The 22,986-nt window shown below is 45.0% G+C and overlaps 1 protein-coding gene across 1 annotated transcript in view; it reads right to left on the bottom strand.

Moving 5' to 3' along the window:
- Window positions 1-22,986, bottom strand: part of LOC141055826 (uncharacterized) — a 103,512-nt gene that overhangs the window by 26,681 nt on the left and 53,845 nt on the right. The window contains exon 12 of the mRNA XM_073552544.1: window positions 19,714-21,309. Coding sequence (XP_073408645.1) covers window positions 19,714-21,309 — 1,596 coding nt within the window. The remainder of the gene's footprint in view (window positions 1-19,713; window positions 21,310-22,986) is intronic.

Raw genomic sequence — 22,986 nt, 5'->3', positions numbered from 1 at the left:
GTATTTTGCATAGTCTAGCGTGCTCTGATGGTTCATCTGTGCTACTGAGCAATTTATTAGCCATTAACAACTTTTCATTGTCTGTAATGGTGGGATCAAAAAACGATAATCCCACCAACTCTGCATTCAAATACCACAAATGGTTCGAAAATTTGGTCAGGGCTATTTCTGCAATGTTGTTGTCACATTCTTTATAGTCTAACAGACTATGCAAAATACCTAAATCTTAAAATACCTCAATTTGCAGACACCCACAAACAGCCACACACACACATGCAGACACAGACACACACATATTCTCCATTCTCACATATTCTCCGCCCACACCCACTTCCTCCTGATATCATTTCCTTTTCTGCAGCAGTTTTGGCAGCAAATTCACAATCCTTTTTACAACTGTGGTTTTGATGTGGATTTGACTGAATCAATTGAAGTCAATGGGTGCAGAAACGCTGCAGATCCGCAAAAAGATGCTGCAAATAAGGACGGAAATTTCCGCAGCATGTGCACAACAATTCAGGAATGCCATTGATTAACATTGCTTAAATAATCACTTGCGTTTTTGGGGCATTTCCGGGCGGAAAAAACTCTGCGGAATAGCAACAAATCAGCAACGTGTGCACATAGCCTTAGGATTTACTTTATTGGTACAGTACATGCAAGTACCACCCATCTCAACATGGACATATGATTGTACTTATTCCGGGATATTGTAGTTTTCCATTTATGAGCCCCACACAGCCTCCCAATATACAGCATTAGCCCCACACAGCCTCCCCATGTACAGCATGAGCCCCACATAACCTCCTCATGTACTGCATGAGCCCCAGTTTCCCCATATACTGCATGAGACCCCACACAGCCTCCCCATATACTGCATGAGACCCAACACAGCCTCCCCGTATACTGCATGAGACCCCACACAGCCTCCCCGTATACTGCATGAGACCCCACACAGCTTCCCCATATACTGCATGAGCCCCACACAGCCTTCATATATACAGCATGAGCTCTACAGTCTCTCCACACACTGAAAGAAGCCCCACACAACCTCCCATATACTGCATGAGGCCCACACAGCCTCCCCATATATTGATTGAGCCCCACATGGCCTCCCCATATACTGCATGAGCCCCACACAGCCTCCCTATATACGGCATGAGCCCCACATACCTCCCTATATGTGGCATGAGCCTCACACAGCCTCCCTATACACTGCATGAGCCCCACACAGCCTCCTTATATACAGCATGAGCCCCACACAGCCTCCCTATATACACACTGCATGAGCCCCACACAGCCTCCTTATACACTCCCTGACAGAAGTAATGTCGCTTCCATGTTATGTAAATAAAAGCTTATAACCTGACGTTAAATTCATCCACTGGTTGTATAAACTATTCTTTTGCAAGGCTACGTTCACGTTCACACGTCGCATTTTTTTCGCGCAAAAAAATAAGCGTCCCATGCAATCCTATGGAATTCCGCAATGTTGTGCTAATGCTGCAGTTTTTTCTGTGGCGGAATCGCTTTGCGGTAAAAAACGCAGCATGCTCATTAATTTAGCGGAATCACAGCGATCCCGCACCCATAGGAATGCATTGTTCTGCTTACTTTCCACATATGGCTGTGCACACCATGCGAAAAGTAAGCAGAACATTTGCGGATGGTACCCACGTTCCGGAGGGGAGGAGACTGTCCTCCAGGCTCTGAGTACCATATCCCTGTAAAAAATAAAATTAAAATAAAAAATATTGTTATTCTTACCTTCCGGTGTCCCGAGCAGCCTTCTCGCCTCTCTCCACGCTGCTGGTCCCAGTAATCCTTTGTGAGAATGACTGCGATGATGTCGCGATCTTGCGGGAGCGCGACATCTCGCGGTCATTCGCGCAAAGGATTACTGGAACCGGGAGCTTGGAGAGAGGCTGGAAGGCTGCGCGGGACGTCGGAAGGTAAGAATAACAATATTTTTTATTGTTTTAATTATTTTTTGCATCCTATCTTTTACTACTGATGTTACATAGACAGCATCAGTAGTAAAAAGTTGGTCACACTCGTCAAACACTATGTTTGACGAGTGTGACCAACCTGTCAATCAGTTCTCCAAGCGATGCTACAGATCGCTTGGGAAAACGCTAGCATTCTGCAAGCTAATTATGCTAGCAAAACGCTAGTTTTTCAGCGGGAAAATCACGGGAATTTAAATGCGATTTTCCTACGGAATGGAATCCGGAATTCTCGCGGTAATTTCCGCGAGAGTTCCACTACGTGTGCACATAGCCTAAGCTGAATCCCTCCGAAATGTGGTTTAGGTTAAGAAAATAAATTGCCATCAAGTCAGAAATATTGATCATTAAATGGACACAGAATGGTCAGATTTTGGCAAAACAAAAGTTTTGTCGCCCACAGAAAGTAATTCCTGATGACTTCATTAATAAATTGTATGAATCATTGTTGAACTGCATGGATGCAGTCCTTCAAGCTCATGGAAGTCACACAAAATATTAAATATGACTAATAGCACCACAACTTCATTCACCAATATTATGCAACATATATTTGTATTTTAAGTTAATTATTTGTTTGAATATCACATTACTTTCTGTGGGCGACAAAACTTTTGTCTTGCCAAAATCTGACCATTCTGTGTCCATTAAATGATCAATATTTCTGCATTGATGCCAATTTATTTTCTTAACCTAAACCACATTTCGGAGGGTTTCAGCTTTCAAAAGAATAATTTAGACAACCAATGGATGAATTTAACGTCAGGTTATAAGCTTTTATTTACATAACATGGATAAGCGACATTACTTCTGTCAGGGAGTGTATACCGCATGAGCCCCACACAGCCTCCCCATGAACAGCATGAGCCCCACACAGCCTCCTCATGTACTGCATGAGTCCCAGTTTCCCCATATACTGCATGAGCCCCACACAGCCTCCCCATGTACTGCATGAGGCCCAGTTTCCCCATATACTGCATGAGACCCCACACAGCCTCCCATATACTGCATGAGCCCCACACAGCCTCCCCTTGTACTGCATGAGGCCCAGTTTCCCCATATACTGCATGAGACCCCACACAGCCTCCCATATACTGCATAAGGCCCCTACAGCCTCCCCATATACTGATTGAGTCCCACACAGCCTCCCCATATTTTGCATGAGCCCCACACGGCCTCACTATATACTGCATGAGCCCCACATGGCCTCAATATATACTGAATGAGCCCCACACAGCCTTCCCATATACTGCATGACAGTATACAGCCTTCCCATAGCCTCACCATGTGCTGTATGTCACCCCCATAGAATCCTAATGTGCTGTACATCACCCCCATAGAATCCCCATGTGCTATACGTCACCCCCATAAAATTCCCATGTTCACCCCCATATTCACATGCTCACCTCGGTCCCGTTCTCTGGTGCCCCACTTCTGCTTCTGCCTCCACAGTGCTAACTCTCCGGCGGTACATAGCTAATGTGATGAAATGATGTCATCACGTCAGCTGTTTCACACGCTGATTGGTGGAGGAAGTGGCTTGAGGCCCCTCCTCCACCAATGCTGACTGCAGGAGACAGCGAGTGAGTGGGTGGGCATGGTGCGGCCCGCAGGCCTCAGGTTTCCAGCCCCATGGCTGTCTTGATCCTGAAAGATAAGAAAAATAAGTTTTATTATACTCACTTAGGGGGATTGTCAGGTACGGTCTGGTCCGATGGGTGTCGCAGGTCTGGGTCCAGTGCCTTCCATCCGCTTGATTCCTTGCTCCCGTTTCTGCGCAGTCGTACTTCTCTGCCTGTTGAGGGCAGAGCAAATTCAAGCAGTGCACAAGTGCTGGGTCTCTCTGTCATTTCCCGGCACCTGCGCACTGCAGTACTTTGCTCTGCATTTATTGTCAGTGTACAAGTAATACAGGGATCACCGGTGACATTATACACAGGAGCTTTGTATATAGTGGACAGGTAATGCAGTGATCACCGGTGACATTATACACAGAAGCTCTGTATATAGTGTCAGTGTACAGGTAATACAGTGATCACTGGTGACATTATACACAGGAGCTTTGTATATAGTGGACAGGTAATCCAGTGATTACCAGTAACATTATACACAGGAGCTCTGTATACAGTGTCAGTGTACAAATAATATAGTGATCACTGGTGACAATATACACAGGAGCTCTGTACAGAGTATAGTGTCAGTGTACAGGTAACACACTGACTCACCAGTGACATCTCTAGCTGAAGTTCTTCATCTTTGCTTTTCTTTTTCATGCAGCCCAGTCTGCCATCACTTCTTCCAGCCAGGACTCGTCTCTGTATAAAATAAAACATAGTTACCTAGAGCACGGCTTCCAGAGCACATTCCCCTCTTTTTCCCTTTCTTCTACACTACACATCTGAATACAGATATGCACCCACCATTAATACATAATTGGCTATTATGCAACCCACCATTCCAAATATAGATTATAATCTGCCATTGAGCCCCTTCTAGCTATACATAGTCACTTTCCCCACCTAATAAATATATAAATTAGCACCTGTACTCTTTCCCCCAATTCATTATCATTACCAGTCACTGCATACTCAACGCCCCTCACTATGAATCTCCGGCTTTCCAGACTCATTATATTTACATGCCTCTTCCGCCCCAATTCATTGTCATGTCTTCTCTCTCACACTCTCTATTCATTATCAACAGCTCTACCCCCACATTCAATACTCCCCCACCCTCAAAATTCATGATTTGCTCTCCCCAACCCCACCTTCAATTCAGTTGCTGTCCCGTCCCTCACTCTCAATTCATCATTTGCAGTCTCCCATCCCCTCCCCCCACTTCATCATGTGTAGTCCCCTTCCCCCACTATATCATGTGCAAACCCCTTTTACCCCCACCTCATCATTTGAAGTCCCCTTTAACCCCCACTTCATCATTTGCAGTCCCCACTACCCCCACACTTCATCATGTTCAGTCCCCTTTACCCCTTCATAATATGCAGTCCCCTTTACCGCATGTAATTTGCAGTTCCTTTTAACCCCCACATCATCATGTGCAGTACCCCTTTAACCCCCTCCCCACATCATATGCAGTCACCCTTACTCCTTCCCCCATCATGTATGATTCCTCATCCTCCCCTAACCCATTTAATTCATTTTGTACAGAAAACAAAAAACATTTTATATACTTACAGGGGCGGACACAGACTGTAGTGGGCCCCTGTGCAAGAAATTTTTCGGGGCCCCCCCGTCCTTCATAGGGCAATAAAGTTATGTAAACATATACAGTAGATAGGTAATATATATAGGCACCCCCGTTTCCCTTTGTTTCATAATGCTCTCCCCCCATATGCGGCCTACTTTTGGCATAGTGCTTCTCGCCATATGTGGCACTCCAGATTATGCTGCTTCTCCCCATGTGTCCCCCCCCAGTTTATGCTGCTTCTCCCCCTATGTGGGCCGCCCGATTCATCTTTCATCTCCCCCCCATGAGTCATCCCATTCATGAACAGCAAAGCATCTCCCCCAGAGCGCCCCCCATTCATGAGCAGTCATGCTTCTCCCCAGGGCCCCCCCATTCATGAGCAGCCATGCTTCTCCCCATGGGCCCCCCATTCATGAGCAGCCAAGGCCATGCTTCCCTTTTCCCCAGGCCAGGGGCCCCCCATTCATGAGCAGCCAGGCCATCATGCTTCAGTTCTCCTCCAGGACGGAGCCCCCCAAAATCATGCCTGCCATGTTCAGTTCTCCCCCACCCCAGGAGCCCCCCAAAATCATGCCTGCGCCTCGGTCCCAGTCCCTCAGTCCTGCTCAGCTCTGGCAGTACTCTTACCTGGAGCAGGCAGAGCAGGCCAGACCAAGAGGATCCATCCATTCCACACTGTCCAGTGTCCGCACCCTGCACATTCCTGAACTGCTGCAGCATATGGGTAGGGGCAGGGCTGCCACTAGGAATTTCGGGGCCTCCGTAAAACTCCACCCAGGCTCCACCCCAGCCCTGCCTCCACCCTTCAAACTGTCCACAGTCCCACCACCATCTCTTGGAAAACCACTTCTCACCAATCACACATTAACAGTTCCCATCACCAGATCACATACTGTATATAGCAGGCAGATATTTTTTTTCGCCAAAATATTTTTTAAACCACCATCACAACACTGTAGACAATTTTGGCCGAGCTCTACTCTACTGTAACCTATTAAATATTTGTTAAAATATGCAATACAATTTAGGTACATTTGTATTAATTTTTCAATTTTTAAAATGACCATTAATATCACATACAATGGACAAATACCACCCCACCATGACCATACACAATATTACCACCACATAGTGACCTATAATTAATATCACATACAAGGAACAAATACCGCCACACCAGGACCAGACTATATATTACTACCACAGTGACCGAATAATATCACATACAAGGAACAAATACCACCACACCATGACCAGACCACATATTACCACCACAAAGTGACCAAATAATAGCACATACGAGGGACAAATACCGCAACACCATGTCCAGACCACATATTACCACCACATAGTAACTGAATACTACAATACTGATCAGTAATAAAAAAAACAATACTATCACCATAAGTGCCATTATACACAGGGGATCTGTACTTACTATCCAGTGTCTATGTACTGGTAATACAGTGATTAATGACATTATACACAGGAGCTCAGTATATAACGTACAGGTAATACAGTGATCACTGGTGACATTATACACAGGACCTCTGTATATAGTATACAGTGTATAGTGTCAGTTTATAGGTAACACGCTAACTCACCAGTGACGTCTCTAGGTAAAGTCCTTCATCCTTGCTTTTCATCTTTCATCCAGCACAGATTGCCATCACTTCTTCCAGCCAGGGCTCGTCTGCAGGAAATAACACAATTATCTAGAGCTCCACTTGCAGAACACTACTTATTTTTTTCCCAACTTCTACACTACACCACATGAAGAAAAAAAGGCAACATAGTATCACTCTACACAGTAACAGGACTGCCCCCCATTTAAAACAGTATACTCAAAAAATAAAATAAATACATCACTGCAGTAATAATATCCTTTAATTAGTCCCTATGGTGGTAATATCCCCCATCCTGGCCACCGTGTGTCTCATTCCTGGCTTCAGCCATATGTTCTCCCATCCCACCCTCATGAGTATCGATTGTGCCCCATATAATCTCCCCATCTGTCTCCATCGTATCCATTCTGCCCCATGATCCTGCCCCATCTGTCTCCAATCCTGCCCCCTGTGTCTCCAATCCTGCCCCATGTCTCCATTTTGCCCTGTTTCCAATCATGCCCCTCGTGTCTTTCATCCTACCCCTTTGTCTCCAATCATGCCCCCTGTGTCTGCAATCATGCCCCCTGTACCTGCAATCTTGCCCCCATGTATTTTATTCTGCCCCCTGTGTCTCCAATCATGCCCCTTGTGTTTTCCATCCTGCCCCAGTGTCTGACATCCTGCCCCCTGTATCTCCAATCCTGCCCCCTGTATCCAATCCTGCCCCGTCTCCACCCTGCCCCCAATGTCTCCATCCTGCCCCCAATGTCTCCACTCCTGCCGTCTCCATCTTGCCCCCAATGTCTCCAATCTTGCCCCGTCTCCATCCAGCCCCCGTCTCCATCGTGCCCCATCTCCATCCTGCCCCCAATGTCTCCAATCCTGCCCCATCTCCATCCTGCCCCCGTATCCAATCCTGCCCCATCTCCAATCCTGCCCTGTCTCCAATCCTGCCCCATCTCTAATCCTGCCCTGTCTCCATCCTGTCCCATCTCCAATCCTGCCCCATCTCCATCTTGCCCCTAATGTCTCCAATCATGCCCCCAATGTCTCCTTCCTGCCTCCAATGTCTCCATCCTGCCCCATCTCCATCCTGCCCCCAATGTCTCCTTCCTGCCTCCAATGTCTCCATCCTGCCCCATCTCCATCCTGCCCTATCTCCATCCTGCCCACATCTCCAATCCTGCCCCGTTTCCATCCTGTCCCGTCTCCAATCCTGCCCCATCTCCATCTTGCCCCCAATATCTCCAATCCTGCCCCCAATGTCTCCATCCTGCCCCCAATGTCTCCATCCTGCCCCATCTCCATCCTGCCCTGTCTCCATCATGTCTCGTCTCCAATCCTGCCCCATCTCCATCTTGCCCCCAATGTCTCCAACCTTGCCCCCAATGTCTCCAATCCTGCCCCCAATGTCTCCAACCTGCCCCATCTCTATCCTGCCCCCAATGTCTCCATCCTGCCCCATCTCCATCCTGCCCCCAATGTCTCCAATCATGCCCCGCCTCCAATACTGCCCCCGCCTCCAATCTTGCCCCTGCCTCCAATCCTGCCCCATCTCCAATCCTGCCCATCTCCATCCTGCCCCATCTCCAATCCTGCCCCGTCTCCATCCTGACCCCAGTGTCTCCAATCCTGCCCCCGTCTCCAATCCTACCAGTCTCCATCTTGCCTCCCCCTGTCTCCAATCTGCCCTGACAGGATGGAGACACATGGTCCGTGTGTCTCCATCCTGCGGGAAACATAATAATTAAATAAAAAATTTAAAAAAATTCTTAACTGGCCGCCTCCTGCTGGAAGATGCAGCTCCTATGTGAGCTGAGCTAAAGGACCTGTGGTGATGTCATCGTCATGTGATCAGGGGGCAGAGCTGATCAATGGTGAAGGCCTGTGATCAGCTCTGCCCCCTGATCACATGATGATGACGTCACCACAGGTCCTCCAACGGGCTTCGGCGCTGCTCTCCTCTCCTCCTGCGCTCCACATGGCTAATTTGAAAACTGAATAATTAGCCATGTGGTGCAGGAGGCTGGAGGGGCCCCCCTCTCCCCCGTTCAATGAACCGTCTGCACGGGCGGTAGGTCCGCCCCTGTATACTTACCTCACAGTTGCTTTCCCAGCAGCGCGGCTCTGCCTCCAGGTAAGATGGCCGTGCAGATTCGGGAAGGCTCCCTGGCCCCAGCACCAACATGTGCGCCGCAGCGCGCACCACTTGACAGCACAATGGGGCCCGATGAATAGTAGCACATAAGCGAGGCCCCGGACCTGGCGGCCCCTCTGTGGTACTGCTGTCCACCGGGCCCCAAACAGCAGTAAGGGCAGTAATGCCTTGATGGCGGCCATGCGCATGGATTATAAGAACCACCATTTTATTAAAAAAAAAATTTTGTTCCTATTTTTCTCCTCAAAATTTGGGGTGCGTTTCATAATCCAGAGTGTCTTATAATCTGCAAAATACAGCATACGTATTTTGAGCTATTTTTTAGTTGTGTCCACTTTTACTATTTTTCGCATAATTTGTGAGGCATAATAGTAAATTTTGATCTACTATCCCTTCCAGGGACACAGTATTTTTATGGATCACCCCTTTTTGATATAACATTTTATACAGATATATATTTTTACATATATATGAACTTTTAATTTTATTATGGGATTGTCAATTTCATCATTTTATAGTCACACAACATTTTGTCCATCATATTTTAACACATTTACAAAACACCGATCTTTTTAAGAAGCAAGTATATTTTGCAGATCCCGGCAATTTCACCTTTAATTTTACACACACAACACTACTATCCACTTAATTTCAACTATAAGGCTGGTTTCACATTAGCGTTGAAACGCTACGCACTGCGTCGGTAAGCCCCGCCCCGATCTGGCTCCCTGCCCGCCCCATCCGGGATCACCGCCTACTATCGCATTTGCACGCATGCGATCGGCTCACCCTATCTTTAGCATAGGGTGCGCAGATCATGCGCTGCCAGTGTGAAAGTAGCGTGCTGCGCACTTTTGATGGTGCGCCATGCGCGCCGAAATGCAACATGTAGGATCGCATTGAGGATCCTCAGTCTGCGATCTATATGTGTCTGCTACATCTATGGGCTTCTTTTTGGCAGCATTGAGATGTCACAGGTAATATGATCGGAGCTTGGATGCCTCACCTTCATTATGCACCAGATCTAGCTCATGCATGCACCGTTGTAGCCAACAAGCACTGACGTCATCGGCACCATAATTTTTCATTTGGCAAATTTAGTATTTAAATTCACACACCTCCTGCCCAAAGACACGCCCCCGAAGTAGCAGGGCGAAACGTGCGCATCAGGGCACGGAGGCAGAATCTCTCTCACACTCTCCAAGATAGCAGCCTCAATTTAAGGTATATCTGACATGGGGTTTCACTCTCTTATATGCTAATTATGCAAATTGTCTCTTCAGAGAGGAAGAGGACTAGAACTCTAGTGCCACCTATTGGAGATAGCAATCCTAGAAGTCAATGTCGACCCTTTAACGAGCCTTGTTACATGACTTAGAATAAAAGCCAATCCAGAATCTCAATTTGCAGACACTGTGTTTCGGGGGTACTGCCCCTCGTCATTGCAAAGTGTGAGATCTGGTTTGGCTGTGTGAGAGGCGTCTAACCGATATCCAAGAAGTATCATTTCTCCTTGCGGAGAATGACATGCTAAGCATGTTGAGATGAGGAGACTTAAACTCTCTTATATGTGCCAGATATCTTTCCGGATAAGAGCAGGTCTCTGATACTTTCTCTATTCTAGCGTGTACTTGTAAACGCTGATAGTTTTTGTCTAATGCGCAAGAACTTTTCACGGTGGTGATTGAGTTTTTTCCTTCTAAAGTGCCTTTTGTGATTCTTGTTTTACTGTGGTGGCTCTATAGGCACTATTTATTAATTTTGTTTTTTTAACGTTGATAATGCCTTATTTTTGTTGCCAACAGTGACAAGAAATCTATGATAAAGCTTTATATAACTGTGATAAACTTTGATAGTTTTTCTATTTAAGCTTGTGCAATTCAGAATCTCTATTATTAAAATGCCACCTGATGATTAACTATTAGTAACATAATATGATCTATATCCCTGCTGCTCTTTGAGTTTTTCTAGCCTCCGCTTTTTCCTAGCACCTATTCCTGATTTTTGAACAATAATTGATTAAATAAATAAAATATATTAATTCTTAATTTTACTTGTCACTTCTAATTTTTTGCTCATAGGTACCCATTCATGGTATCTATGCCAAATCTTTTTGTATGTGAATCTAAGGCAATATAGAAGTGCCACTCATCAGTATGAATTAGTGTGGATTGTGGACATTTACTATTATTCATCAATATACCTTAGTCTATCTGTACAACATCTTAATCTTCTCCAGACACTTGGATTCTAGTTGCCTTCATGTCCTTTTCATTCTATTGTGACAAAACCTCCTCTACGCCAAGTTGAAGAAATGTCTGTTTGAGCAACAAGAATGGCCATTCCTTGGCTCCATCATTTCTTCTGGTGGTCTTTCTATAGGCGCAGAGAAAGTTTCCGTCATGCTGGATTGGCCACAGCAAGTCGGTCTCAAGGCTTCTCAAGAATTCCTTGACTTTGCTAATTATTGCCACCAGTTTAATAAAAACTACTCTCGAGTGGTTGCTCTGCTGACGATCCTAACTCAGAAGGGCATTAATTTCCAGAACTGATCAAATCTGGTGTTCAAACCTTTCTAGAACTCAAGACTGGTCTCTATACTGCTCCTGTCCTGACCCATCCAGATGTGGACAGAACTTTCTTCCTTGAAGTGGATGTCTCTGCTATTGGAGTAGGAGCATTTCTCTCTAAAAATATATCTAGAGCAAGAAATCATACCTGTGGATTTTTCTCCACAAAATTTTCTCCAGAAGAATAGAATTAGTGACCTTGAACTCTTAGTCATAAAATTGGGCACTAAGGATTGGTGACATCTTCTTAAACTAGCTCATTTCCCAGTGACTAACTATACCACAAAAACCTGGAGTATCTTCAGTCTGCTTGTAGGCTTAATCCCAGCCAAGCTCAATGGTCACTCTTTTTCTGACAATTTGATTTCATCCTCTTTTGGCTGTTATGGACTCATCTGGAAGGAGCCATAAGAGGGGGAGAAGGGGGGGCGTGGCCTGCATGCAGACCAGAGAGGCCACATAACTCACAGGCTCCTGCTTCTCCGGACTTAAACCAGCTAATAACAGCACTCTATATTACCTCTCCTCCTCCCTGTGCACAGTAACGGCTCCTGGAAGGTCCTGGGCACATGATGACCAGAGGGAGAGCGCAGAAACGCAGTTCCCCGCCGAAGCTCCCGGACTTCTTCCCCCGAGGACAAACTGCACATGCTGCAGGTAAAATGGCTGCGGCTTCCCCCTCAGCTTCCTCCCACTCATTGGGTGGCTCTGGGGGGAGGGGGGCTTCTGATACAGCAGCCTGTCTCCTATTACTAAAGGAGACATGAGAGACTTTTTGGCCTCCATTCGTGCTTCCCTAAAGGAAGACATGCAGTCCATGCTGCAGGAGATAAGAGGGGAAGTCTCGTCCCTGGGGGAGAGAACTGCTCATGTCGAGAGCAAGATGGCTGAATATGCCAAGACTATAAATGCACTAGTGGATGAGAACGAAGCTTTGAGATAGGATATGGCTGTGGTCCAGGATAAGATGTATGATCTGGAAGATAGATCACGGAGGAATAATGTGCGTGTCAGGGACATACCGGAGGAAATTCCAGATAAGGATCTGGCTGACTTTTTGCTTAAATTCATGCAAACTGTACTCCCAACCTTGCTCCCCAGGGATTTCCTGATTGACAGGATACATAGACTCCCCAAACCCCGGCATGTGGACCCAGCCTTGCCCAGAGACACTTTGGCGCGCGTCCACTTCTATACTACCAAAGACGCCTTCATGCAGGGGATGAGGAAACCCCGAGCTCCCTGCTGAATACCAAGGCTTACAGGTGTTCCCAGATTTATCAGCGTCCACGCTGGCAAGGAGGCGAGAATTCGCTCATGTTTGTAAAGCACTACGTGATGTTCATATCCAATACAAATGGGGATTCAATCCTGTCAGGCTGATAATATCTTATGAAGGTCGTGGTGTGGTCTGCCAATCTCCCAAACAGGCTGAGAACAAGCTAACCGATTGGAAGATTTCCTTTGCTCCCCGCCAGAACCCGATGGGAAAGAAAATTGTTCAGGACTGGATTCAAACTTGAAGAGGAGGATGAGATGCTGTCCGGATGCAGGACTCTGCTGTGAGGGTGCTACGGATTTTGCCACCGTTTTTTTCTTTTTGCTCCAGCACCCCGTCCAAGATAACTCCCAGTTATTTTCCATCTTTTTGGGTGTGAACCTTGGAACTGCCCTGAGCTGGCATTTACCTGCGGTCTAGGACTGACCATTCAGACGTTTCACTGCCTTTGGCCTAGTGGCTGCATGACTTTGTGTTTAGAATTTTTTTTACTTTTCTCTGTGTTTTCTTTCCCTTGTCTCCTGTTTTTTAGGTGCACCTCCGAGATGGGTCTTTTTAATGTGGTTACTGTGGTTCTCTATGTTGCCAACACACGAGCCCAGATGCAGGTGATATGGGTTCATGAAGATGTATGTGTGATAGCAAGTTTTATAATGTATAATTATGAGTGTTACCATTATGTCTTTAAATGTTAGGGGGTTGAACTCCCCCTGTAAGAGGTCCATCCTATGGAAAGAGGTGAAAAAATCAGGTGCAGAGATTATCTGCCTGCAGGAGACGCATCTGATAGAAGCTGATAATTTTAGGCTGCATCACCCACAGTTCTCTAATATTTACTTTGCTAATAATAACACTAAAAAGGCTGGAATGTGCATCATCTTTAAAAATACATTAGCCATCAATTGTATCCGGAAGGTAGCGGATCCTGTGGGCAGATTTCTGTCCCTCATATGCACATTGAATGGCGAGTTGCATACTATCACAGTCATCTACGCCCCAAATCATTCGCAACAGACATTTATCCGCAAAGTACTACATAGAGTGGATGGTCTGGCGCAGGGTGAAAAGATATACTGTGGAGACTTTAATCTTCCCATGGACAGGGATCTAGACTGCTCACGAGGTGGCATTCGGCCTAGGGGGGAGTTGAAAGGCATAGCGAAAGAATATCATCTACACCAGGGGTCCCCAACTGCCGGTCCGCGGCCCAGCACCGGGCCGCTGCAGTGCCCTTGCCGGTCCGCGGACACAAGGGGAGCCAGGGGCGGTCAGTGGCGTAGCGGGGGCTGGGGCGGCGCGCAGCAGTTCTTAGCGGCGGCCAGGGAGCGATCCAAGCAGCTCCGCTGCCTGCAAGAGGGAATAGCAGGAGCGGAGCTGCAAGGACCCGTCCACTGCGTCCAGCTTCCTGCCCGCCGCCTGCGCTTCCTGTCTCTGACTGACACAGAGAGGAGCGCGCCGCTGCTGTGTCAGAGCGAGGAAGCGCGGGCGGCGGGCAGGTGAGAGGAGAGAGGTGGTGTGTGTGTGTATATCTGTCTGTGTGTGTATGTGTGTGTGTGTGTGTTGGTCTGTGTTTGTGTAGCCTGGCCCTGGAGGAGATGGGGACATGAGGAGAAGGCCATGAGGGGAGTGATGGAGATGGCAGTGATGGGGTGAAGGCAATGATGGAGAGATGGCAGTGATGGGGTGAAGGCAATGATGGAGAGATGGCAGTGATGGGGTGAAGGCAATGATGGAGAGATGGCAGTGATGGGGTGAAGGCAATGATGGGGAGAAGGGAGTGATGGGGTGAAGGCAATGATGGAGAGACAGCAGTGATGGGGTGAAGGCAATGATGGAGAGATGGCAGTGATGGGGTGAAGGCAATGATGGGGAGAAGGGAGTGATGGGGTGAAGGCAATGATGGGGAGAAGGGAATGATGGGGTGAAGGCAATGATGGGGAGAAGGGGGTGATGGAGCACTTATTCAAAACCTATGGTGAGTTGAGTCACATTATAAATGTTATTTAATTATAAGTATGCACTGCTACACTACAACCATGTCCATAGCCCCGCCCCCTTATGACCAAAGCCCCGCCCCTGCCACACCTCCATCCCCGCCCTGCCGGGCCATGGAAGAATGATCTTGCTTGAAACCGGTCCCTGGTGCAAAAAAGGTTGGGGACCACTGATCTACACGATTTCTGGAGGTACTCCCACGCGAGTGAAAAAGATTATACCTTTTATTCCTTCCGACACCGTACATATACTCGGATAGACCATATTGGCAGACTCGTCAACCTACTCAGGTAGCAATCGATTCATATCTGCAATCAGTTAATTTACCGCGTGTATCCCAAGAACAATTATTATTGTTAAACGCCCATTTACAGAAGAGGAGATCAAAAAAACTATTAAAAGCAGTAAGCACACGCCGCGCCTGGTCCGGATGGACTTTCAAATGAATATTATCGCGCTTTTCAGGAACTTCTGGCCCCATATCTATTGAGGTTGTTTTCAAGTTGGCGGGATTGAGGCAAAGTTGCTGCCCCTAATTTGGAAGCTACTATTACCACTCTCCCTACGCCAGGTAAGACCCCTGATAGTCCTGGGAATTTTAGACCCATTGCTTTATTGAATTGTGATTTAAAGATATATACCAAATTGCTAGCCTCCTGCCTTCATTTGATAATCCCCTCTCTTGTCTCTCCTGACCAGGTCGGTTTTGTGGCTGGCCGGGAAACCAAGGATGGTACCTGCCGAATGTTGAATCTCATTAGGGTGGCGGAACTGTCGGGCCTTCCCAGTGCATTCCTGTCCTTGGACGCTGAGAAGGCCTTTGATAGGGTGCACTGGGGATATTTGGGAAGTGTTCTTAGGAAGTTTGGTTTGGAGGGCCCCATCCTATCGGCGATTTTAGCCATATATTCCACCCCATCTGCCAGAGTCCTAGCCTCTGGGTTTGTATCTTCCCCCTTTTTGATCACTAACGGGACGCAACAGGGATGCCCACTATCCCCCATTATATTTGCATTATGCATGGAGCCACTGGCGGAGAAAATCCGTCTTAACTCTGATATCTCAGGTTTGATAGTGGGCCCGGCTGCTCACAAGATCGGTCTTTACGCGGACGACATCATCATAGCCTGTGTGGACCTGGAGCGGTCATTTTCGGCCGTCATGGTTGAACTAGAGGAGTTTGCGTCAGTATCCTATTACAAATTGAATGCATCCAAATCACTGGTATTCCCTGTCGCGGTCCCCTTGGTCACCAAAGCTAAATTAGAGAATAAGTTTCCCTTTCGTTGGACTGATCAGGGTATCCCTTACCTTGGTATAAAGCTTACACACTCTCAACATATCATAGAGGCGAACTATACTGCTTTATTCAGACAGATAATGACTGAGCTGTACACCTTACATCTGTTTATGACCTCCTGGGTGGCTAGAATTAATATTTTCAAGAGGAAAATTCTCCCCAAGATATTATATTATTTCAGATGTCTCCCTTTGAGGGTCCCAAGCAAAATTATAACAAACCTTCAGCGCTTAACAAACAAATACATATGGGCCCACAAAACTCGAGTGGCCAAGTCCCTTTTGTATTACCCTTATGATCTGGGGGGAATGGGATTGCCAAATTTGATGGCGTATTATAAGGCCTCAGTGGTAGCGGGGCTGCGGGATTGGTGGCAGCTAGATAAGGATCATAGATGGTTGCAAATCGAAAATTTCTATGCGACTAGAGGCTCCACCCGATTTATATTAGACGTTGAAGCCTTTGGGCCGCGGCCTTGTAACCTCCCTCTACCAACCATGTCTACTGCACTGCATTTTTGGAGACAGACGGTCCCGACTCTTATTAAAATCCCGTTAACTGAATGAAGTGTCACTGAAGGCGCTAGAATTACATATCCCGTATATAGATTTACAGCCATGGGTACTGGCTGGGGTAAAATCACTTCATCAGCTGTGTGATGGCACAGCGATTAAGCCGTTTGACCGCCTAGTTGCAAAACACCCAGATATTCGACATAGATTTTATCAGTTTTTGCAACTAAGACATCTTATACACACTACACAACCGTCGTACTTCTTTAATTCTAACCTAGACCGTACAGTAAATGGCCTCTTCCTGGTGCCCGGACCTAGTACTCACAATGTATCTATCTTGTATAGAGCCCTGAATGATCCTGACCCAGAGGTTAAAATGCAATTCATGAGACAATGGGAGGATGACTTGCAGGTCACCCTAGCGCCTGATGGGTGGCGGGAGGCGGTGTTAGAGGTTCGGAGAGTTTACTCTTGTTTAAACCATCTGGAACAATTGAAAAAAGTCCACTTACGCTGGTACTATTACCCAGTTAAAGTTGCTCACTTTGGCCCTCAGTGCTCTCCATTGTGTTGGAGAGGCTGCGGTATGTTGGGGACACTTAGCCACATGTGGTGGTCGTGCCTGAAATTACTAAATTTTTGGGCTAGCCTAGAGGACGTGATAGCTGAGGTAACTGGGATCCGGATGGCCTTACAACCCAGTAGGGTTTTATTGCATATCGGTTTGGATGAGATCCCGTATGTGTTGAGAGGAGTGGTCTCACATTTGTTTATAGCCACTAGACTGGCAGTGGCATCCAAATGGAGTGGCCAGCACTCCGACCATACAATTTGTGATTGACAGGATGAACCTTCATTGCCAATACGAAAGGGCTCTGGTATTATCTGCGTCATCTAAAAAGAAAAAGTCCCAGATTTGGGAACCATGGCTTGGTAGCAGTCTCTCCTTCAATCCACCGTGATGATGCTTGTGCTACTTCGATTCAGGGTCTGATATTCCCTGCCCGCGAGGAACCCTGCTATGTGTCTAGCTTATATGCCACTTTGATATTCAGGAACCTGCACTTTAGCAGGTCAGTTTCTGTTAAGACCTTTGATCTAAGTAATTTAGTTGTATACTTAGGTGTACCTACCCCCTTTTCCCCCCTTATTCCTTGCCTCCTACGTTTGTATGTCTGTTTTCTTGATGTATTATTAACCTACTCTGCACCGTTTGCGGAATTGATGTGTTTTCCTGTTTAACTATGTAAAATTTCAATAAATATGATTTTGGAAAAAAAAAAAAAAAAAGAGGGGGAGAAGGGTACAGTTACACACCTGTCATGTAGTAGTAATGAATCACCGCACACTCTTGATGAACATTTGCAGAAAGTTTATTTCACATATAGCAAATAAAACAAAAGCACTGATATGGAAGAAGGTGCAGGAAATTAATCAACAAAAAAATAGCGACAAAAAAACTTAACGTTTTGACCTTGCCAGGGTCTTATTCATACTGTTGCTAGAGACAAATGGCTGACAGGTTCAAGTGTTGAAAATATGAAACGTGTTTGAGGGTAAATGGTGCCTTGTCTGGTATGTGTTATCAGGCACTCCAGCACCTTCGTCATATGCATCCTGCGGCTTCCAGTGCATCCAGTATCTGCCTCCCGCTGTACTGTCTCCCAGTAGTCTCCAGTGCTTCCAGTACCCGTTTCCTACATGCCCATGGCCCGTCCTCACCCGGTCCTAGAGCTTGGAGGATCCACCTCACCACATGAGACAAAACAGTATCAAACACTTCCAGATCTTATCTCACAATGCTCTCAGATCTAATCCTCCTTCCACACTGACTGCCCTTTGATAAGATCTAGAAGAATTTATAAAGATACTGCAGAACTATCTCAAAATAGTAGCTGTAGACATCAGTGATGAAGGGAGGGTGTATTCTTTTTTCTCCTGCATGATAATGCCTACTTATGATTGTTAACCCCATTAAGGAGAAGTAAAAGTCCCCAGAGATAAAACTCTCGCAGCAAAACTATAACATAAATATTGGCATAAACTTTACAAGCTAAAATCTCTGCAATGGAGAGGAAAAATTAAAAAATAAAAGCAAAGTTTTACTCAACTCTGCAGTCGACATTCCATGATGTGGCCAGTTAAAATGCCTAAACTGGTGGAAGGTCCTCTGAAAATCTTACAGAGCAATGTAAATCTAGGTAATTTAAAAAACGGAAAAGTGTCTTAACAAACCTGAGCTCCTTCATGTAATTCTGCCTTCAATAATTCTATACAAAACAAGCATTCTATATACATGATGAAATATTTAGGATTGTTATATCCATTCTACTTGCTTATGGTTAGCGGTCGTTGCATACAGACATTTGCGAATCATTATTGTTTAGTGATCTAAATTGCTTTCCCTTTTAGGCTACTTTCACACATCAGTTTTTTGCCGTCAGGCAGGATCCGGCTATTTTTAGAAAAAACGGATCCGGCATAAATTTTGGAGAACTGTAGAAACGGATCCGTTTTTTTGCTGGATCCGTCTAGCAGGTTATATCTGTTCCTGGGGGCTGGCCAATTGGATCTGAGCATGCGCAGACTTAAAAAAACCGGATCCGGTGGCTGGATCCGTCTTTTTCTGGATCCGGCGCATTCCGGCGCCCATAGACTTTCATTGTAGCAAAAAGCTGGAAGCGCCGGATCCGGCGCTTCCGGCTTTTTCGCCGGAGACAAAAAACGTTACAGTAGCCGTTTTTTCCAGACGCCGGAATGAGACAAGTTGCCGGATCCGGCAAAAAACGGATGAAACGCAATGCCATCCGGCACGATCCGGCGCTAATGCAAGTCAATGGGGAAAAACTGGATCCGGCATTGCATTTTGCCGGATCCGGTTTTACAAAAAAAAGCCGGATCGCGCCTGAAGGCAAAAAACTGATGTGTGAAAGAGGCGTTAGGCTTGTGACTTAACTTTTACTGTAAATTTTCTGGTACTCCCACATTCTGGACATGAAAATGGCTTCTCTCCTGTGTGAGTTCTGAGATGTGCATCAAGATTTAAATTTGTTGGTAAAACATTTCCCACATTATGAACATGAAAATGGCTTCTCATCTTTGTGAGTCTTGTTATGTGTAACAAGATTTGTTTTGTTTGCAAAACATTTTCCACATTCTTGACATAAAAATGGCTTCTCCCCTGTGTGACGTCTCTGATGTGCACATAAATTTGCTTTCTTGATAAAACATTTCCCACATTCCGAACAAGAAAAAGGCTTCTCCCCTGTGTGAATTTTCTTATGTGCAATAAGATTTGTTTTGGAGGTAAAACTTTTCCCACATTCTACACATGAAAATGGCTTCTCCCCTGTGTGAATTCTCTGATGTACAGTAATATGTGCTTTCTTGGTAAAACATTTCCCACATTCCGAACAAGAAAAAGGCTTCTCTCCTGTATGAATTTTCTTATGTGCAACAAGATTTGTTTTGTAGGTAAAATATTTTCCACATTCTGAACATGAAAATGGCTTCTCCCCCATGTGAGTGCTTTTATGTTTAATGAGATCCCCTTTGCAAGTAAAACATTTCTCACATTCTGTACATGAAAATGGCTTCTCCCCTGTGTGAATTCTCCGATGTACAGTAAGACTTGATTTCTTGGTAAAACAGTTTCCACATTCTGAACATGAAAATGGCTTCTTCCCTGTGTGAGTGCTTTTATGTTTAATGAGATCCCCTATGCAAGTAAAACATTTCCCACATTCTGCACATGAAAATGGCTTCTCCCCTGTGTGTATTCTCTGATGTACAGTAAGACTTGTTTTCTGGGTAAAACCTTTCCCACATTCTGGACATGAAAATGGCTTTTCCCCAGTGTGAATTTTATAATGTGCAACAAGATTTGTTTTGGAGGTAAAATATTTTCCACATTCTGAACATGAAAATGGCTTCACCCCCGTGTGAGTGCTTTTATGCTTACTGACATCCCCTTTGCTAGTAAAACATTTCCCACATTCTGCACATGAAAATGGCTTCTCCCCTGTGTGACTTCTCTGATGTACAGTAAGACTTGCTTTCTTGGTAAAACAATTCCCACATTCTGAACATGAAAATAGCTTCTCCCCTGTGTGAGTGCTATTATGTTTAATGAGATCCCCTTTCCAAGTAAAACATTTCCCACATTCTGCACATGAAAATGGCTTTTCCCCTGTGTGAATTCTTTGATGTACATTAAGATATGATTTCTTGGAAAAACATTTCCCACATTCTCTACATGAAAATGGCTTCTCCCCTGTGTGAGTTCTCTGATGTGCTGTAAGATTTGTTTTCTTGGTAAAACATTTCCCACATTCTGCACATGAAAATGGCTTTTCCCCTGTGTGAATTCTCTGATGTACATTAAGATATGATTTCTTGGTAAAACATTTCCCACATTCTGAACATGAAAGTGGCTTCTTCCTTGTATGAACTTTTTGATGTTCAGCATCCCTTTTGTTGTTTTTATTTTGCTTATCAGTCTGTAATAAATCAGAAGATTGGACCTGTTGATGAGGAACAGATGATAGATTTTTGCTGTGAAGGGCTGGCGGTTTATCTGGAATAATGTCTTGCTCTTCATATATATATGGTGTGGCACCATAATCAGCTGCTTCAAAATCAGTAACTGTCAGATGTCCCTCTGATGCACAGTCATCTGCCAAGAAAAAAAACAACTTTTTTTTCATAAATTCTGCCTTTAGCAACAAATTGTATTAAGATTCAATTACTAGCTGACAAAGACGGGTACAAACTGTAGACTTCGATGCGAGAACTAGTAGTTTGTGATATTAAGCCAAGAGGTTGCACAATTTTTAGTTCCCTTGTAATGCTACCGTTTTATAGCTTTATGTTTCAATGTGCTAGTCAATAAATTTTTGTAATGTAATGATCAGTGGAGAATCATAAAGAGGTCTTTAAGTCCGTGCTATTAGGTGGTACCTGTCTCATACACTCCCTGACATCTACATGAATTATAGCACAAAACAGGGCAAAGGGGAGGAGCGGGATGGTCGTATACATAGAAGCCATGACTTTATTGCAAGTGTAAGAATTGTTTAGCTACATCAAAACAAAACTACTCCATACGGTATCAACAGTAGATTACAAAAGACAATTGACAACCTGTTAAGCTAAATAACAAGAAGGAAAAGAGAAGAAATGTTTATAGGGACTATGAGGACAAATCACTAAGGCAGACGGAGTATGAACTATGATACCGACATATCAAATATCGTAAAAGGATAAAATAGCAATTATCTTGGTATATTTTGGTACATCGACGAGGATAAGAAGGATTCCCAATTAAACCATTTTGCAGCCATTTTGTTAGCTGCCTCTTGTGTATGGGCTATCAGGGATTTGGTGATCTCTAGCTACCTCCCCAAACCATTCCTCTACCAAAGATGTGTCTAAGGACTTACAGTGTTGTCGAATTACCACCTAAGTGGCCTGAAGAAGGTAATTTCTTGAAAGCATTTTTAGCCATGGGAAGCTTAAATAGTAGAATTGCTTCCGGGCTTTTAGAGTTTGACACCCTCGTCATTTCTTTAATCGCTTTAAGAACACCTTACCAGAAGCCCACCAGGGCCGGGCACGCCCACTATATATGCGACATCGACCTACATGGGCCCCACATCACCAGCACAAGTTGGATACTCCCGGGAACCATTTATGCAAGACCGAAGGAACACGATACCATCTAGACACTATTTTATACCTAGTTTCCTGAGCTTTAGTGGCCATATTAGATTTAGGAGAAAGATGGAAACATTTATACCATTGTTCTCTTGTAAAAGGTTTAATGGAGCTCCCTATCCCACACCTTACAAAAAGGGGGAAGCATATCCGGATCACTATCCCATCGAAGCTTATAGATATTGTCTGAGACTGTTTTTAGCAATACATTGCTCTTCATGTTAGTGGTAAAAAAAAAATTTGTGTTTTATTTGGGAAAATATCTGAATTTTGGCAAAAAATGTAAAACTTTTTGCAATTTTGAAACTTTTAATTTGTATGCCCTTAAGGCTGCTTTCACATATCAGTTATTTGACTTCAGTTACAATCCGTCGGATCGACGGATCAGTCGCAGATTGTGAAAAACTGATGCGACGGATCCGTTTTTTCATCCGTTTGTTCCGTTTTTTTGACGGATCCATTTTTAAAAACGCCCCCAGACAGATAGATAAACAGATCTACAGATAGACAGATCTATAGATAGACAGATAGAATAAATATATAGATATATCCATAGATATATCTATGGCTATATCTATGGACATATCTATGGATATATCTATAGATCTATATATCTAGATATTTATATATCTATAGA

This window comes from Dendrobates tinctorius, unplaced genomic scaffold (genome assembly GCF_039654945.1).
Source record: "Dendrobates tinctorius isolate UK_male_01 unplaced genomic scaffold, ASM3965494v1 ptg000192l, whole genome shotgun sequence".
Classification (NCBI taxonomy): domain Eukaryota; kingdom Metazoa; phylum Chordata; class Amphibia; order Anura; family Dendrobatidae; genus Dendrobates; species Dendrobates tinctorius.
Note: the sequence above shows the minus strand (reverse complement) of the source record. Positions and strands in the feature narration are given on the sequence as shown.